This window comes from Antedon bifida, chromosome 5 (genome assembly GCF_963402885.1).
Source record: "Antedon bifida chromosome 5, ecAntBifi1.1, whole genome shotgun sequence".
Taxonomy (NCBI): Eukaryota; Metazoa; Echinodermata; class Crinoidea; order Comatulida; family Antedonidae; genus Antedon; species Antedon bifida.
Window position 1 is genome coordinate 5,064,716 of NC_136230.1, and position 20,621 is coordinate 5,085,336.

Consider the following 20,621-nt stretch of genomic DNA (forward strand, 5'->3'; position numbering starts at 1 on the left):
TCTGACAGAGGTGTTTCATACATTTTTTATGAATTCGAGTTGTAGCTCTTGTCTCAGAGAGAATAGGCCAATGTCGGTTTATCCAAGTAAGCTAGCACTATAGACTATCAACACCACTTTTGGTTTGTGTAGTTTAGTCCTGAAGGTGTCCCTTTGCCGTACATTCAATATGAAAACACAAAGGACGCTGTTGAATTAATTAATAATATGTATGATATTAAAAAACGCACTCCAACTGAGATTGCAACTTGAATGCCTGATGCTTAAAGTGCTTGGTAGAGTTTATTACTGTACGATATTAAATAAGTAGTATTACACACGCAATTAATTATTCAAATATAAACTTTACTACTCTACTAATAGGGAGATTTCGATTTGCGATGGCCAAACTATGTTTTGTACGTTGTGAGTATGCAGGGATATTGAGACGTGTGTTTCTAGGTTCAGACGACTGACAACACATCTATTGACTGACCTAGGTTGGTCATTGGTCCTCGGTCATCACAAATTGACAGCTCCCTAATAGTACTGGAAACAAAATGTGTCGTGTGAGAATGAAATTCGCTATAGTTTTTAAAATAAATAAAAAATAAACAATTACTAATTTGTTTTAATTTTACCTCTCGAATAAGTAGGTATTATATCATGAAAATCATTAAACATAAAAAAGGTCAATTAAATACAGTACAGTATATGTTTAAAAAAAAAAACACAAATATCAACAAAATTAATTCAGAATTACACATTAAAAATCAATAAAATTAATATTTTGAAAATAGGTCAATTAAATATAAATTGATTATAAAATTATATATGCCTATGTTTATTTAATTTTTCAGGTTTTCACAATGACATTCTTAACTGTTAACAATGTATGTGTCATTTGGTTCCTGACCTGAAGAAGATTTTATATAGTACCTGTAAAGCTGAGCATCATGGGATGCGGCGTTAGCAACTCCCAGGATACCGACCTTCAAGCGATGAGCCATTCAGAAAAAAGTGAGTACTGCTACAAATATACTCCCACTGAAAATTAATTTCTTACAATTTTTTTTTTAATATGCCATTTTAATGTCACATAATAGTTATTCACTTTGATTGACCAAAAATTGGATCGAAAAAAAAAATATTTTCCGGAAAAAAATTGTAATTTAAAGAAAAAAATATTCAAATTTGTTTTTGGTTGAATTTAACTGTTTATTTTGTCATTGTAAAAATATTATGAAAACTTTATATATATTTTTCAGGGGTTTTTTTTCTAACGAAGTCATTACAAAATGATTTGATTAATCTTCATTTTTCATGTTTACAAAATTGGATAATGTTGTTAATATTTGGAATTTTTATTTTTTTTTGGTATATTTTTTTGTTTCCTTAACAATGTATATTGTATTCAGATCTGCTTAAAATAAATTAATCCATGGAGTATTTGTATACTATAATTAGATTTTAAAAATTACAATCATTTGTAATACACAAATATTTGAAGATGTTGTCAAGAAAATAAATTAACTACAGCGTTATCATTACATTGTTGACTATATATTGATTTTTCTTTGTATGACATCAGAAAATAATCTATAACTGTTAATTAGGTGATAATCTCCCTTATTACCTGTTAATATGAACATAATATTGTCGGAATTTGCCTATGCATATGACAATTCAAATATTCCTAATGCAGTAACATAATTAGAGAGGTTTTCCAAAAGTCGTCATCAAAAATCATTTATTACAAGCCATGGTATTTTCATGGACTGGTAAAATATTGCCTGCACAGCCCAGCAAATAGTGTCTATTTTATGTTTTGTTTTGTAGAAGTTTTGAAGTAGAAATGAGTATAAATATTCAGTTTGCAAGGACACTTTTGGGAGAAAAAAAGAGAAACTCCCAGCTTTAATGCTAAAAATATTAAAATGTTGAATCCTCTTATTTGAAGTCACAGAGCTCCAAAGACACAGCTATTCTTTCACATATATCTTTTTTTATTTATTTATTTCCAAACCAACAGCGAATCATTGTCACTAACAGGCTGGTTTTCATCATCCATACACTATATTTTTCAACTTTCCATGGAATTTTTAAAAAGATTTTTCCATATAAAAAATATGAAAACTATAAATGAAAGATTAATATGGTATTTGGTAAGTTTTTAACAGACTTATTGATGTCTTTTTATGTTATAGCCATCAAGTCCGCACTGTTGATTCAGAGATGGTTTCGCAGTTACCAAGCAAGGATGGAAACTCGACGTCGATGTACGTGGAGTATTTTCCAAAGCATAGAATACTCAGGAGAGCAAGATCAACATAATGTACGTATTACGAAGCAGCTGAGATCATCGTGGCCTTGCGTTTTGTGGCCTTGCTTTTTTCTTTTGTGTCTTCCATTAAAATACTCATAAGTTTGAATCATCCACAACACTTCAAATGACTTAAGCTCTGTCTACACTATCAAACTAGTTTGACTAAAAAGTGTGCTCAAATATGGTAGTGATATGCCCAAATATGGTAGTGATATGCCCAATTATTATACATCACATAAAGTTTGATAGTGTAGACAGGGCTTTACTGTAACAAACAAATGGCAATACTCTTGTTTTGACCAGGAGATTCCCATATTTGTGGCTTATCGATCATGAGGTATAACATCATCTTCCCGTTTTTTCACATTTCTCTGAAGTATACATAAATTTGTAATAATATGTTGTTTTCTGCACTAAAATTCAACAAAAAAGCTCAAACATATTAGTGAATTTACTATATTTAAGCTGTTGTACAATCATCTGCAGTTCATTTATTGTTTCTCTGCACACACACACATAACATTTACAAAGAAAGAACAAAATTACACTAGTAAACAAAAAAAAAAGTTTGCTGAAGGAGGCCAACATAAGTTTGCAGACAAATTTAAGTCATGGCGACCAGATTGAAATAAAAAAATAGATCAATAAAATATTGAAGGTATAGTAGCCCAGTTTATAAGAACAACTAAAGCAACAGTAGTAGTCATAATTATTTGTTGATATTGGAGGAGATTTAACCTTTCTCCCTCCCCCATATGAGGCTGTGTACCTCCAATGTCTATCTTTCAAAGCTCTACATCACTCTGCTCCACTTACTATCTGTCAGCTTTTAACTAAAGTAACTTCCAACGGCCGTATGAACACTAGGCAAATTACTAAAGGAGATCTTCTTATCCCTCGTCCTTACCTTGAAATCTTTAAACTTTCTTTTAGTTTCAATGCTCCTTCTTTCTTTAATTCTCTACCTTTAAGCATTCGTAACTCTTACAATTTCTCCTCCTTTAAATCTCTTTTGAAAAAACACCTGTTTCTCTCTCTCTGATTTTATTTCTTTTTATCCTTCTTTCATTGTTGGCATACTGTATATTTATATATATATATATATATTTATTTTTTATATCTTTGTTAATTTTGTGTTTTTATAGTTTATTTTGTATTTACTGTTTGTATTGTTAGAGGGTTCCTAATGATCAGCTGATGCTGGATGGACCACCCTCATAAAATATTGTTGAAATAAAAAATAAAATAAATTTATCATTATACCCCTCGCCTGATTTCTCCATCAAAACCAATCACGGTTTTATTTCATCTTGTATATTGCCATATCCCTATAAAATTGAAAAGCAAAGGTCCCTTTATAAACACTCTTATATGACATATAGCTATATATGTTGGCATTGAAAGTAATTCTAATCCGAACTGATGCTTATAATGGTGTTTTTAATAAGAAAATATGTGTTTACATCTCCTAACCCTCTGGCATTGTACCTAAAAGAAACAGCAAAAGCTGACAGCTATGGACATTTGTATCTTTGAGACATCCGTCCTTTGTGTTTTACAACTTCGTTTCCATGCCAACAATCAAGCGCTATACAAGATATCAAGGATGATAAATTTAATGATTAAAGTTGCCATAGTTATCAAAATATTTTTTATATTATTTTATTACATATAACATACTTTGTATGCTAATTAGCTGGCCATTAAAATTAAATATAAATTAAATTATTTTTTTGTAAGCCTAATTTTATGTAAATTATTTTTTCATTGTATTCGTTTATTTAACGAAGGATATCCAACTCGCACGCAGAATACGCGGAGAACGTGCATGATTCTGATATACCTTCAAAGTAAAGTAGAGCTCCTCCTTTGGGACACCCTATTCAAGTCTCCCAGGGATAAACGAGAGGAATAGGTCAACACTACAGCCAACCCATTTTCAAGGGACAGTCTCCCAGGGGTAGGTCCCCCAGGGGACAGTCTCCCAGGGGACAGTCTCTCATGGAAATAAAGAGAGGAGTATGTCAACATTACAGCTAACCTATTTTCAAGAGACACCCGTATTAATCCTGGTGAAATGTACAAGAGGAATATGTCACTACTGCCAACCTCTTTTCAAGGGACACCCCTATTAATCCTGGTGAAATGTACAAGAGGAATATGTCACTACTGCCAACCTCTTTTCAAGGGACACCCATATTAAGAGGATACTTTGTTGGATCCTGAAGGTGTCTCCTTAAGGAGTTCTGGAACCTCTATTAAGGGGATGCCTTTGGTACCAAACAAAGTGTCCCCTTAATACAGGTGCCCTTGATAGAGCTTATTACGTACCTGTTAAAACAAATGTTGCCCTTTGTTCATTTTACAGGAAAGTGTCCCCTTAAAAGGGTTGTTACCAAAGGTGGAGTTCTACTGTATTTAAATTATCTAAAAGTGGAAGCATCCTACAAACGAGAATAAATTTAATATGTTCAGGCAACGACACTCGTTAATTTCAATGGATTACAGGTTCTTGCACGTGTTCCAACACTGTAATTTGTTATAATTTCTTAAGATTAAAAATAAGCACTATCCTGGTTTAGAGAGAATTCTTTGTGGACTTCATTCCAAGGTTGTATGAAGTGTTAAAAGGTCAAATTAATTTGCAAATAACTGAACAATGATGTTGTTGTTAATAATTATTATTGATAAGATGGTTAATCTTACAATTACTAGCCTTAGTATAAGGGATTATACTCTACAAAATGTAATGGCTATTTCATTAAATTTAATTATAAATTTTTAAATTATAAATATTTTTATAGGAAAATGGAGTATAAAAAGATCTTTTACATTAAAGGAAAATAAATAATGAATTTATTAATGTTAAAGAATGGCTTAAAAAAAAACTATATATAATTAGTTAAAAACGTTTGATACAGTCAAAACGGTTTTCGTCTTCATAAATACAAAGAAATGTGTACAGCAATTTTGATTCAAAAAGATGTACATTAACAAATATAAAAAAAAAAATGCAGTAAAACATAAAAAGTTTAGTTTAAAAAGAAAAGACTACAAAATCCTAAAATTACAATTTGTTTATTCTTGTGCCACACATAGAATTTAGCTTAAACTTGTTTCATGATGATTTTATGTATTTTGAGGTGTTAGACAATGGTGTGATATTACATTTGTTTATAAAAATACAATTAATTAAATATTTATAGAAATCCTAAAGCTCTGTCTACACTATCAAACTAGTTTGACCAAAAAATGTGATATGCCCATATATGGACATGATATGTCATCACTACAATATTTGGGCATATCACTACCATATTTGGCACATCACACTTTTTTTGTCAAACTAGTTTGATAGTGTAGGTAGAGCTTTAGTTAATAAATAATTAATGATTTTTTTTTACAGCTTTACAACTTTTTTAACGACATGCTTCTAACCTTAGGAGGCAACAATAAGAGTAAAGTTTATGCTGAAAGTAATAAAGGTAATTATTTTATGTTTTTAATTTTGAAAAAAAAAGTATATAGATATATTTTATTTGATCGGTTTGTTATTTTTCTTGTTTCTACATTTTTAAATCATTGCTTCAATTACTGTTATGTAAAAATGTATCGAAAAAAACTGAATTGCGATACAGAAAAACATAAATGACATACTTAAAACAGGCTAAAAACAAACAAAGATATAAATAAAAAAGATTAAAAGCAGAAAATTGATTTTCTTTGACAATGAATAACTGTAAAAAATTAACAAAGGCAAATAAAGTGAACAAATCCAATAAAATATGATTAAACAGAAGTGAAAAAAGAAATTTAAAACAATTTACCGACATATATAATCTGCTTCTATTAAAGATGTATTGTCGCCCTGAAAAATAATTTTTTTAAATTTTTGTTGTTGAATATGCCATTTTAATGGCCAAAAATTGGATTGGAAAAAATGGAATTTAAAGCAAAAAATGGTCAAATTGGCTGCCAGCCAATGGATTTTTGGTTGAATTTAACCATTTATTTTGTCATTTTACAAGTGAAAACATTATTATTTTTCTACGGAAGTGATTCACTTTATTAAAACTACAAAATAACCTATTCAAAGTCTGATTTAATTAATCTTCATTTTTTATGTTTTTGGGGGACAATACATCTTTAAATAATTACTATATAAAACTAGAATTCAGAATAAAAGAGTTATTATGTGTTGGTGTACACAATATTATACCTGACCTACCGTAATAAGAAAATGAATTGAACATAATTATTCTTCAGATTTGTTTACGGATTAAACTGCTAAAAAAATAGCCATTAATTATTTTTTTATTACTTTGTTTTTTATCAATTTAGGCAAATATTGTCAAATATTGCTAATTGCTAAGTGAATTCATTCATTGTCCTCAATGGTGATAGGATAAGATAGTTCACAGGAAAAACATATTCACATCAAGATGTTCTAGTTTTGTGGAAAATTGTGTCTCAGTATTTTAACATTGTCCCTATTCTTTCCAATGGCACTATAAGATTACACGGACACATTCTAAATGTATTAGGGTACTTAGCTGTAATATTTTTGTAACCTTCATTCGTATTAGTTCGCAAATGTGATTGCCATGGTTACCACCATAACTTTGATATTTGAAGGGTTATTCAAGAGTTATTCAAATAATTTGAAAATGGACATTTAATTAATATTTATACGACTTTTAATTGATTTCTAGAATGAATATACCAGAATCTTTTTTCGCTTGTAAAAAATATGATTCATTATTTAATATAAGTTCTTTGAAAGTGAGAATATTAAAGATGTATTGTCCCCTGAAAAAATAATCCTTAAAAATTTTGTTGTTGAATATGCCATTTTAATGACACATATTACTTAGCCATTTTGATAAAAAATGTGATGGAAAAAAATGTATTTACCTAAAAAAACTGTAATTTAAAGCAAAAAAAGAGTCAAATTGGCTGCTAGCCAATGGGTTTTAGGTTGAATTTAACCATTTATTTTGTTATTTTATAAGTGAAAACATAATTTTGTTTTTGTTTTTTTTATACGGAAGTAATTACTATATAGTGGTCTTTTCAAAGTTTTGATTTTATTAACCTTCATTTTCCATGTTCTTGGGGACAATACATCATTAAGAAATAAATGATATATTTACATGTATTAACGTATTTTATTTGTGCGAATGGAAACATTGAGTAGTGAGCATGCATATTAATATTTTAACCTACTTTTTATGATGTGAAAATTATGCAAACAATATAATATAATAAGTTTTTTCGATTTTCGCACGAATATGTTTGCTTTGATTAAACAATTTTTTCTCTTCAAGATGATGAAGATGATGAACTAAGTGAGTACGTAATAGACCACTCTTACGACGGTCCACATCCGACTTTCCCGCTTTCCCACGAGACAATGCTCGACTTAATTGAAGCCTTTAAGAAGAAACAAGTGCTACACACTAAATATGTGTTAAAAATCTTAAAACAAATGCAAGAATTGTTGAAAGAAAGGCCTAACATCAGTCAAGCCACAACGGCAATTGCCAAGCAGATCACAGTGTGTGGTAAGTGGATGTCTTTTGTTATTCATATTATCGCTAATAACTCATCTATTTCAGCATGAAAATGACAATTTTGATTTTCTAGTCTCAAATAGCCTGTCAAATACAGTAGCTATCACAATGCTGTTTAGTTTTCTACAGCGTAAAAACTTGACAACAATCAAATGATTTATTTTTTAATTTTGTACATTTATTTCAATAAAGATATATTGTCCTAAAAAAAATAATTTGTTTACAATTTTGTGTTGAATTGCCTCAGCAATTTAGGCCAGCCGCCGTTTCTGTAAGCTTCAACAATTTAGGCCAGCCGCCGTTTCTCTTTCAACAATAGGCCAGCGAGTAACCTAGCATAATGTAACCAAGTCTTTATGTAGTTTACCATAACAATGCACATTATCAATCCATACAGCAAAGAGCTATATGATTAATGGGTATAAAATCAATAGTAGCTATTTAACTGTAGTATAATTCTAAAATCATTTTCAATTAAGAATAATCCAATTACCTGTTATTGCAACCTTCCTAAACAAACATCCTCTATATTTACACGGTTAACAGTATTGTAAATATCACCACCTGCGTCAAATAATATATATATAAATCCAAAGGCAAATTACTGAAAATGACAATGCTGTGGGTATCAGTGGCTGGATTTTATTGGAGATACAAAATAAAATAAGAAAAAAGCTAAATCAAAACGATAAAATAAAACAACCAGAAAAATAGCAGAGCTTTCGGGCGACACTAGCTCTTCATATACTGTATATCTTTACATTGGTGAAAATATAATATTAACCTGCGTGTTAAAAAGCAAGATGTATTGTCCCCAAAGTCATAAAAAATACAGATTTATAAATCCAGACTTTGAATTTTTATGTTTTATGAAGTATTCACTTCCATAGGAAAAACGAACAAAAATAATGTTGTCACTTTAAAAAGACAAAAACAGTTAAATTCAACCAAAAACCTTACTGAAAATTGGACTATTTTTTAGCCAATTACATTATTGATGTCCCCATCTCTGTTTTGACTTCAATCCTAACTCTGAAAAATGACTCTAAATTAATTAAATATTTGCAACAAAGTACTTTTATACTATTCACCATACATTCACACTGATGAGCCTAATTGCTCGTTTGTAGATAATGATCAAATTTGTAAATTGTTTTTAGTAAATTGTTTGAAAATCATTTTACTGCAATTACTGCAGTAATTACATTTTCTTAATGAAATAATTATAACATGACTTTAATATTTTGTTTGTTTCAATGTAGAAGTTTCAGCAAAAGAAAAAGATATAAAAACAAAATATAGTTACTGCAGTATGATAATTTTGACATGATTCCCAATAAGATAGGTTGAACATATTTGCGTCATGAATTTAAATGTGCCTAATATGTCATTAAATGAATTCAGATTCATATACTGAATGTTATTTGGTTGTTATGTTGGTTGCCATGCTGTTGATTGCGCTTCTAGATAATTCTATCATAACAATAGGCCATTCTAGTATGACAAATTGAGCTATTATTATAAAGAAGTTAATATTATTATTATTATTTTATGACATAATTAGTTGGATTCTGGACATGTCTTTTGTCATCCGTATCATAGTGGCTATTGAAGAAATTTCCATATAAGGTCATTTTCTGAAAACACAATCAAAAGCAATTTAGAATAATCACATCTGATTAAAATTGATCATAATGAGATGGTTAAAAATATTAATAATAAATATAATTAGTACTTAAGGGAACAGAACATGTCAAAATTATAGTTACTAAACTAAACTAAATTTTTGAATGCATAACATTAACAAATGATTTAGTTTTTGTGTCAATGTAGTGGTTTATTAAGCCGTCACTGTAATAAACAGTGTATATGATTACCCATAAAAAGCTAAATATTTTTATAAACAGGTTAAATAGTAAGCAAAATGTATTACTTCAGGTACTGCAATAAAACTGTTTTGACATTTTCCCTAAGCATATCTTAATAAATGAACACAATTTTGAACAAAATTGCATTTACTGTACAGGTGTTTTTTTAAAGGAATATTTCCTCAACCAATTAAACTTCTTAAGTACAGTAGAATTACCATTTCTCGACCAATTAAAATACAGTAGTATTACCTTTAAACTGATCAATAAAGTAGAAATTAAAAGTGTCTTATATTACTCTAGATACCATTTATTTACGGTATCAACAACCACCGACAATGGTTGCTAAGTAAACAATCTAAGTTATATAATCCATGTTCCATGTAATATGAATTGTATTGACTATATTGACTATAAATGCACATCAATGGCTTTACAACATACTACACATAATATATAGACGTTGATAAAAGACTAGAAAATATATATTATGTTGTGTGCATAACATACAAAAAAGCTTGAATTGTAAACAGAAGTAGTAATGAATGAATGTAACAGAATTGAAATATTTCATGTAAATTGTAGAAAGTTTCAATGCAATTACAGAGTTAGTGCTGCATTGTGCATGAATATATTTTGGTTGAATAAATAAAAGTGCGGCAAACCAGGAAGAGTCAAATTAGACAAACCCACAAAAGACCAAAAAAAGACTAGAAAAAATGGTTCATTCTATTGTCTTGTTATTTACAACATCTTACGATAGATAGTAAAATGATATAATTCATATAAAATAATTATGGTATACTAAAATGAAATACTATATAAATGTATTTTAATTTGTTTGAATAAAAAAAACCAAATACTGTAAGAATACTTATGATAAAATGATTTCATAAAAATGAACTTGATGCAAAGATAAAATATTAGGAATGATGGGATTGATGTGAAGAAATGGTTTATTTCTATTCAAAAATAATTTTTAATTAACATTTTTTTTAGGTGACCTTCATGGGAAAATTGAAGATTTATTTTTGATTTTTTATAAGGTAAGGTAATTGAACTAATTTCTTTGGGTTTTATACTTATTTTTGTTTCGGTCTCAAACGACTCATTTTTATGTACTGAAATGTCTTTTAGATGCAATGGTGTCAATCCGTTTTGAATGTTAGTGAAGTGGGGGAAGGACACTTTAAAGTTGCAGCTTTATATACACATTTCATGTGTTTGTTTCTCTATAAAATTTAGGGTAGTGGGGAGCATCCCCCAAGATATCTACGCGCCACTGCATATAGATGTAGTATTTATGTAGGCCTATTAAATATTTAGTATAGTAATTTTATTTATTCTTGACAAGCATTCATTTTCAAAGTTTCTGCTTATATATTATGTTTTTATTTAGAATGGCATCCCATCTGCTGACAATCCTTACATATTTAATGGTGATTTTGTAGATCGAGGGGAAAACTCCATCGAAATTGCCATGTTATTGTTTGGCTTTCAAATTGTTTATCCTAATGAGGTTTACATCAACAGGGGAAATCATGAAGACCATATTATGAATCTCAGGTAAGACAACATTTTGTTTATATATTTAAAACAAATTTCATACGTATCCAACAGTGAGTAACTCGCCAATTAGAGGATGGATTATCTATTTTAAGATTTATCATGCTTATAAACTAAGTCTCATTTGAGGCTTAGGGAGTGGAGTTGAAAGAGTGTTGAGTTACAACCCTGGCACTAGGTCAGGATTGAACTCTGGACCTTGAGATTGGAAGGCAAGCATGTTAACCACCAAGCTACAGTTCCACTTAATTATTACTGTAGTTAAATCATACTGGACTGGATTCTTTCACAAAGCATAAAATCCTTAAAAAATGTAGCTTCCAAAATTCAATAATCATATCAGACTGACACCTTGCCTTTACAGTTTATAGTCCAATGTGTCATTTTTCGCACTTTCACTGATAATAAGTTAGTTATTGAAATTCATTATCTATTTGTTTTATGTCTATATTTAATTTTAGATATGGTTTGATTCGTGAGTTACAAGTTAAATACAAGGTTGGTAGAACAAACAGTTAATTCAAATGTATATGATTCAGGAAATAATTTATTAGTCATAATATATACATTAAAAACCCTATTTCTTTGGGACTTAACCTTAATGGGGGTATCCCTGAATCGCGGTTGGCCATAGTGTTAAAACATATACAGTACTGTCTCAAGCATGCCTGCCACAGTTTTTTAATTGATTTTTAAAATATTTTTTCTCCTCTATGATTTTTGATTGATGTTCACATACTATTATTATTTATTTAAAAAATGTTAAAATAAACTTTGTAATGTTTCAAAAAATCAATAACAAAAATATTGATTTTCAGAGTTATACTCAGGTTATTCTCAAAGAGTTAGCTCATGTGTTTGGTTGGTTGCCAATAGTTACGTTGATCGACAAGAAGATTTTAGTATGCCATGGAGGCGTGTCTGACATGACAGACTTGGAATATCTTAGTACAATTGAACGACAGAAGGTATTAGATAAAAGATAAATAAAACAATATAAAAGCATGACCTAAAGCTCTGTCTACACTATGAAATTTATATGATGTGCCCATATATGGACATGATGATGTCATATCACTACCATATATGGGCACATCACACTTTTTGTCACAAAGTTTGATAGTGTAGACAGAGGTTTATAGTTATTATATGATTAAGTTCAATGATGTGATTGCATACAAATAATGAATGCTAAAGGCCAATTTGCACTAACGAGCAGTAACAGTAAGCGGAAACTTAACAACATAGCCCACATATAATCTTGTTGTTTATAAAGCTCACTACTATACTTAAGTAAAGTCTACACTATCAAACTTTATGTGACAAAAAAAATGTGATGTACCCATATATGGACATGATGATATCATATCACTGCCATAATTTAATCATATCACTACCATATTTGGGCACATCATACTTTTTTGACCACAGAGTACATATGATTGGATTAAACTAGACACATACCATGCGAGTCTCCCTACTCCTTGATGCGAAGACTCAGCAGGCTTTTTCACTTAATGTTATCATTTGGTTATACATTTTTGTTTTCAGTATCTTTCTGTTCTGAAACCACCGTTGAAGGATGGTTCCATGCCACTAGAGGGAATTAAGGAGGAAGATATAGGAGAAAGAATTGATTTGAAGGAATGGAGACAGGTTAGTATAAAAAGAACATTTTTTGTACACCAAGGCCTAAAGCTCTGTCTACACTATCAAACTTTATGTGACAACAAAATGTGATGTGGCCATATATAGACATGATGTTGTCATATCACTACCATATTTGAGCATATCACTACCCATCACTACCATATTTGGGTGTATCATATTTTTGTTGTCAAATTAGCTTGATTGTGTAGACAGACCTTAAGACAAATTTGGGTACATTATATAACTCGGCTATATACCAATAATTAATATTTATGAGTTGAATGGAGAGGGTATTTCATGGGTTGAGAGAATCAAAATATTCTCCCATTTAATGAATACATTCAGTTATATACCACACCTACTGTTTTAAAGTAATCATTTATTCAACACTTTTACCATTTAGTAGAACTAATACTGAACTGCACATGATAGGAAATTAACCAATCAAAGGCAAGGATACACTCATATATTATAACAATAGACACATTAGGTTTATCATATTCTACAATGTAATATTCTTTAGGTATTGTTGTTTCTCAATGTGAAATTAACGTTTAATGCTTGTTATGAAAATCATGCCGTGGGCGCAATGAAATCATCATTTAGTATTAAAGCTACTTCCATTCATAAGTGTGCAATACGGAGGGAAATTAAGGTTTTAGATTACATTATAAGTATAAGTAATCTATAGTAGACGTAGTCACAGACTGTGAATAATCTTTAGGCTACATGTTGTTAGCTCTGTCTACACTATCAAACTTTATGTGACAAAAAATGTGATGTGCCCATATATGGACATCATATCACTACCATATTTGGACACATCACATTTTTTTTTTAAAACTAGTTTGATAGTGGACAGAGCTTTAGATGTAGATTTTAATAAAACTTGTTTTCCAATAAACTCTTGCTATAAATATATTGCTATTAATAATGACTTTACTCTGCATCTCCCACCTATTTCCTTTTATTTATTTATTTATTAAACATTAGGCATATATCCCAAGATGAAGCCATGGGATGATGGCTCAACACAGTGGCAACGTCTTTTTGGAATCCATAGTCCTAATTTTCTTGCTTGATTTTTAAAATACTTGTGTACATTGTTCTTTGTATCAGTTTTCCATGTCCATTCTGTACCCCTTGTCTCAGGTAACCCTGACTCAACATCTTTCTGGAATCTTTCGTTCTTCATTTTTCTATGCTTTCCCCCCTTTTTTATTCCATTATTGTACACACAAAAAAGTAAAGTAAAGAAATGTAATATTTAATTGAAACTACTGTAGTAATGAGACAAATACTCTGTGACTAAAGCCTTGTCTACACTATCAAACTAGTTTGACAAAAAAAGTGTGATGTACCCAAATATGGTAGTTGTATGGCCAAATATAGTAGTGATATGACATCATCATGTCCATATTTGGGCACATTGTTTTACTTGTCTAGGTTCTGGATGTGTTATGGAGTGATCCTAAGCCGCAACCAGGCTGCACGCCAAATAAGTTCAGAGGTGGAGGGTGCTATTTTGGACCAGATGTAACAAAAGCTATCTTAGAAAAACACAATTTGAAATTGTTGATTCGATCTCATGAATGCAAGCAGAATGGATATGAATACTCACATGATGGGAAGGTAAAGGCTTTAAAAAAGTAATATTAGCAGGGACACGACCTCTGCAAAATGCACATATTCAGTGCCGTAGCCACGAGAAATAAAGTGATGCGGTTGTCCCAAGAAAAGGGATCAATCTCTGTGTGGGCCACAGGGTTGTCAAAGGCCTCTGTGAAAAAGTAGTCAGGTTAAAACCTTACTAACCGTACTGGTGGCTACGGCCCTGATATATAGCAGTATGTTCCACCATATCATTATTTAGTTTTAACACATTTGATTGCGACAGCTCTTTAATCTTTTATCTAAGCTTTAATTTTTGTGCACTTGAATCATTTAAAAATAAATGTTTTATGCTGCTCTAATCTATTGTTTTGCATAATTTTGCATATATTATTATATTTTATTTTGTTCTATTTCTGTGTGGTGTATCATAGAGCCAATTCGATAGTGCTTAGCACTCATGGCAATCCTCAGGGTGCTGCATCGTTGTCATGTATTTCCTGTTTATTGTTAGATGTTTTTGCCCTACTCTGACGTAATTTGTACTTTATACTAAGTACATTTGAGAATACTTGCGAACAAATTCGCAAGTAGTTCTCGGGTGGGACTCGAACCCACGACCTCCAGATCACTAGCCTGGCGTTCATACCTCTAGACCACCGAGCTTGCGCTGATGGCTAGTGGTTAGATTCGAGCCCAAGTAAGCAGCGGGTACTGCACCAACATGATTGTAATTGTAGTTTTGCGTATAAATTACGTCAGAGTAGGGCAAAAACATGTAATTACTCAACTCCCTGACGCAAAACTACAATTACAATCTGTTTATTGTTTACATGAAAATTTAATAAAAATAATAAAATATCCCAGGAATTTAAAGGCTAAATTTTAGTAAATACAAAAGAAGAACAGTAGGTTAAACTTCCAATCATCTCTTTGTGTTTTGTTTCTTTTTCTCAAACGACTAGGTTTTAACAGTGTTTTCTGCCTCTAATTATTATGAGGTCGGTAGTAATAGAGGAGCCTACATAAAGTTTGGTCGCGACTTGAAGCCACATCCTGTACAGTACATGTATGTTGCCTCAACAAGTACAAGACCACTCACAGCCAGACAAAAGTAAGTACGGAGACAATCAAAATAGTGTGACCATCAGTAGCATAATGTAAGGGCAAAGGCCCCTGGTTTAGCACTCTTAAGGGCCCTCCAACGTTTGGTAGTTGCATTGGACTGCGCATGCTCTGTGACCCTTCAGCTCTGGGCCCCTAGGTTTAACACTCCTAAGCGCCCTCCAACGCTGTGTAATTGCATTAGACTGCTCATGCTCTGGGGCTGCTTGAGTTCTGGGCCCCTGGGTTTAGCCAGCGAGCCCTCATAACCGTTATGCCATTGGTTACCATGACATAAGATCGCCCTCTGAGAACTCTAGAGGGTGGTCTAGTCAAGGCACTGTGTGTAGAGCAGATATTTTACAATACAAAACAGAATTATAACTGTTCTTTATGAATTACTATTACAGCTTAAGTATTATTGAAGAATCAGCCTTGCGCAATGTTCGTGAAAAAATTATAGCGAATAAAACTGTTCTACTTGAGGCATTCAAACAATCTGACCCAAATGACACTGGTAAGTAAAGTGAAGAGAGACAATTATTTGTTTGTATTTGAATGATGAAAGATGTATTGTCTCCCAAAAACATGAAAAATTAAGATAAATTAAATCAGACTTAGAATAGGTTATTTTGTAGTTATTATAAAGTTAATCACTTCCATAGAAAAAAAACTAAAATAATAATGTTTTTACTTGTAAAAAAGACAAAATAAACAGTTCTACCAAAAACCCATTGACATCCAGTCAATTTGGCTATTTTTAGCTTTAAATTACAGTTTTTTTAGGCAAATATTTTTTTTTAATCCAATTTTTGGTCGAAGTGAAAAACTATTATGTGACATTAAAATGGCATATTCAACAAAAACAGTAAAAAAAAATTGATTTAGGGGGACAATATATCTTTAAATTTCATTTTATGGAGTCTTTTTTATAAAGTTTTACAGCTAAAGTATAACTGGATTTGTTATGACTTTTAAATGTGATGTTTTTTAGGTTTTATCACACAAACACAGTGGGCAAAAGCAATGTCAGAGGCACTACAGTTGGACCTACCGTGGCTCACGATACGAAGCCAACTCATCAAGATGAACGATGACGGATGTGTTGAGTACGTGACTTGCCTTCAACAAGAGATCAACTTCAATGGTTCTCGTTTAAACGGGCCAAGTTTTACCGAAGTGATTTACCGTAACAAAACGGCATTGGAGACAATCTTCAGGGCTTTAGATAAAGACCACTCAGGTTTGTGTATTATGACATTACAATATAGATTCGGTTATAAGCCCACAATGGGGTGTAAATCCTTTCCTATCCCCAATTTTTGTCTGTTTTTTCTTTAATTTTCTCATGCAAAATGATCAAGTAATGACAAGCTGTAAACATCATTGTTTCTTCACTTAGAACAATATGTTGATTTAATTATTGTTTATTTAATTTTGTTTATGGCATTACGTATTTCACTAAACACAAATCCAACTTTAGTAGGCAATGAATATATTTAAATATATTAATTTTTTTTAAAGATGATTAATAATCTTATTTAAATATGCAAGTAATCTTTCAAGGCTCTATATATGTACTATAATCCAAAAGTAATTTACAATAAAAAGATTTGCATTAAACCTCGCTTAACTCAAAACAATGATCTTACATATAATGATATAATAATGCTTTATCTGAGTGTAGACTTGATTCACACAAAGTGTATTTCATCAAAGCCATTCACAATATAAAAACAAAAGAAAGAAATTGAGCAAAATACTTACAATACTACACTATGCTAGCGACAGGGTGACGTGCTATTTACGTAATGTTTCGGCCCATATTGAATATTAAGCTCTGTCTACACTATCAAACAAGTTTTACAAGAAAAGTTTGATGTGCCCAAATATGGTAGTGATATGATATCATCGTGTCCAAATATGGACACATCACATTTTTTTGTCGCATAAAGTTTAATAGTGTAGACAGAGATTAAGATAACTCAAGATTTGCAGAATAAGCATTTGTTATGTCACCAATACATCTTATTTTATGAAAGTCAATGGCATGGTCTATACATATATAACACTTTTTTGACAACAAATTCAGGACGATATCTTGAAAATTGTGAATGTTGTCTTGCAAACAAACATACATACAACGCAAGTAATGTACTTTGCCCATAGTATGCATTTTGCTAATAAGCATAGATGAGATTATATACATATACATATTTACTATCATGTTATTAAAATGTGTTTTTAAGTGTATGACAAGAAAACATTGGCCTAGTTTCTCAGTGTTATTATCATCTGATTGGTTAATGACATTAGTACTTACCACTACAGCACGTCGCCCTATAAAACTCTAATTATGGTAGTACTTTTGATTTTTTTATATGGTGTATGACTTTGGATAACTGAAAATTAATTAAGGTGTTTTTGATTTTTTTTTAGGGTGTATTACCATGGATGAATTTTCAGAAGGATGCAAGCTGTTAAGTCAACATTTACAAACGCAGATGTCCGACGAAGTGGTGTCGGACATGGCAAAGAGTTTAGACATCAACAAAGACGGCCAGATCGATTTTAACGAGTTCCTCGAAGCATTCCGATTGGTTGATATACAGGAGAAAAATTTGCAAAAAAATCAGGAGAATTTAGACAAATTGAAATCTCATGCAGATTTGAATCAAATTGCAAATGGAGATGAAAATCAGAATTCAGTATGAAAATGAGTTCTACTACAAGTGGTTGTGAGTGGTTGCTAAGTGATGGCATTACTTCATGCTTGGTTGATTTTACAATCGCCACTGTTTAACATAGGATAAACTATTGATATAAATTGCTACTTGACAATGCAGATCAACTTTTTATATTGTTCAATATGATATTATTTTGTTTTTAATATTTGCCAATGTATGTATGCTCCTAAAATGCAAACTGCTACATAAAAGTACATTTGTCCAAAAGTAGAATGGAATACTTGTATTTAAGGTCATTAAAGGGGTTTTTATTTTTCACGGCAAAATGTAGGCCTATAATAAATAATAAATGAAAATTTATATAGCGCCGGTATCCTCCACCCATGTGGCGCTCATGGCGCTTAAGGTACAGTACTGCATTTGTTGGTGGAAATTTATTAGTACTCAGTTCCAGCCTCATAATTTTTAAACCATTTAAAGATGTATTATCCCCCAAAAAAATGAAAAATAAAGATTAATAAAATCAGATTTTGAATAGGCCATTTTGCAGTTTTAATCAAGTTATTAACTTCTGTAGAAAAAAAAAATTATTTCCATTATAAAAAGACAAAAGAAACGGTCAATTTTAACCAAAATTGTCTGACAAACAATTTAGGTATTTTTTTGCTTTAAATTACATTTTTTTAAGGAAATTTTTTTAAATCCAGTTTTTGGTCAAAGTGAATAACTATTTTTATGTGACATTAAAATGGCATATTCAAAAAAAAAAAATTGTTAACAAATTTTATTTTTAGGGGGACAATATATCTTTAAGAGTGAACTTAATTTAAACACACAGTTTGTGTTTAGCTGAAACCAATAGACACTATAAATACTGGTATTCTAGGAAAATTCGACCTTTTAAAAGAAATACAGTACTATAGAGGTGATACAAATATGATTGATGTATTAATAAGAATTGGTATAGGTTTAATGGACTTAAACTATTTTATAGCCTTTATATATTGTGCAATGATGAAAAACATATGAATGATTTTATTTTACAGTCACGAATAGAGAAAGGTATAGTACTTTATCACTGGGTGACCTGGTTGACTATGGTATCAGTACCATTGAAAAATATATATACAATTTGTTTTAACATTATTGGTGGGTGTTTGATTTTTCTCGAAATATGTAGCGGGCTAAAAAGTATGAATACATCACCCAATCAGGTTGATTGCTTACCTCATATACTTACTCAAATTCAACTTTGTATTTTAACTGTATAAATGGATGTATAATGGATGGTGCTTAGTATAAATTGCAATGTGAATACAACTTAAGAAATAACTTAAGGCCTGTTCAGACTTGGTTATTAACCTAGTTGGTTCCTACCCACCAAAGTTAAAGATATAAGTGTGCCTATGAAGCCAACTGGGTAAATAGCTAAGCCTGAAATATATGGTAAGGGCAATTGTGTGTACTTTTCTCATTATGAATATCAGTGTTCTGTGCGTAATGTTTATACAGTAAAACCCCTATTAAGGGGACACCTTAGGACCCAACAAAGTGTCCCTTTAAAATAAGGGTGTCCATGAATAGGGGTTGGCTGTAGTATATAAACATACTTCCTCTTATTCTCATTATGAATATCAGTGTTCTGTGGATAATGTTTATACAGTAAAACCCCTATTAAGGGGACACCAGCAAAGTGTCCCTTTAATAGGGGTGTCCATGAATAGGAGTGTCCCATGAATAGGGGTTGGCTGTAGTATATAAACATACTGTACTTCCTCTTATTCATGTCCTTGGAAAATGTCCCCTAAATAGGGGTGTCCCAAAGGCAAGGTTCTACTGTACAAATAAAACAGTTGCAAGAAAATTAAAAATAGTCAATCTTTTTAAAATAAAAAAAGACAAGTTCATACTCAGGCCAAGCTCGAACCTATGATCACAAAGTTTGTTGACCAGGCTGGTATAATGGTCAAGCTGCACTGCAAGGAGAGAATCATTTTAAAAACAACTTGCTTACACTTGCGTCCAAATACTTGAATTTGTACTTTGATATTGTTAAAAATGGGTTGTTTAGGCTTAGGTATTTACTCAGGGAAAGTTAGTTTCATGGACCAATCGCTACTTTTAGTGGGTAGGCCACAAACTTATAAGGTAAATAACTAAACCTAAACTTTCTATTTGTCTTTGTATAGCTTAAATGTTATTTCTTAAACTTTTGTATTTTATACATCAGTTTTGAAATGAAAAGTTTTACATTTTT

General features: G+C 31.0%; 2 protein-coding genes and 1 non-coding gene across 3 annotated transcripts in view; 2 read left to right on the forward strand and 1 right to left on the reverse strand.

The window, feature by feature from the left end:
- Nucleotides 1–20,621, forward strand: part of LOC144841978 (signal peptidase complex subunit 3-like) — an 82,636-nt gene that overhangs the window by 45,557 nt on the left and 16,458 nt on the right. The window lies entirely within an intron of this gene.
- On the forward strand, nt 844–18,898 carry LOC144841962 (serine/threonine-protein phosphatase with EF-hands 2-like). Its single transcript, XM_078698277.1, has 14 exons — nt 844–999; nt 2,187–2,314; nt 5,712–5,790; nt 7,633–7,869; nt 10,746–10,792; nt 11,146–11,312; nt 11,774–11,810; nt 12,131–12,280; nt 12,864–12,968; nt 14,409–14,594; nt 15,539–15,687; nt 16,088–16,194; nt 16,672–16,920; nt 18,117–18,898. Exons 1-14 carry the CDS (start codon nt 936–938, stop codon nt 18,389–18,391), a joined length of 1,980 nt encoding a protein of 659 aa, XP_078554403.1. The 5' UTR covers nt 844–935; the 3' UTR covers nt 18,392–18,898.
- Trnat-agu (transfer RNA threonine (anticodon AGU)) lies at nt 15,165–15,239 on the reverse strand. The gene has a single exon. It is a non-coding gene; the product is annotated as a tRNA-Thr (tRNA).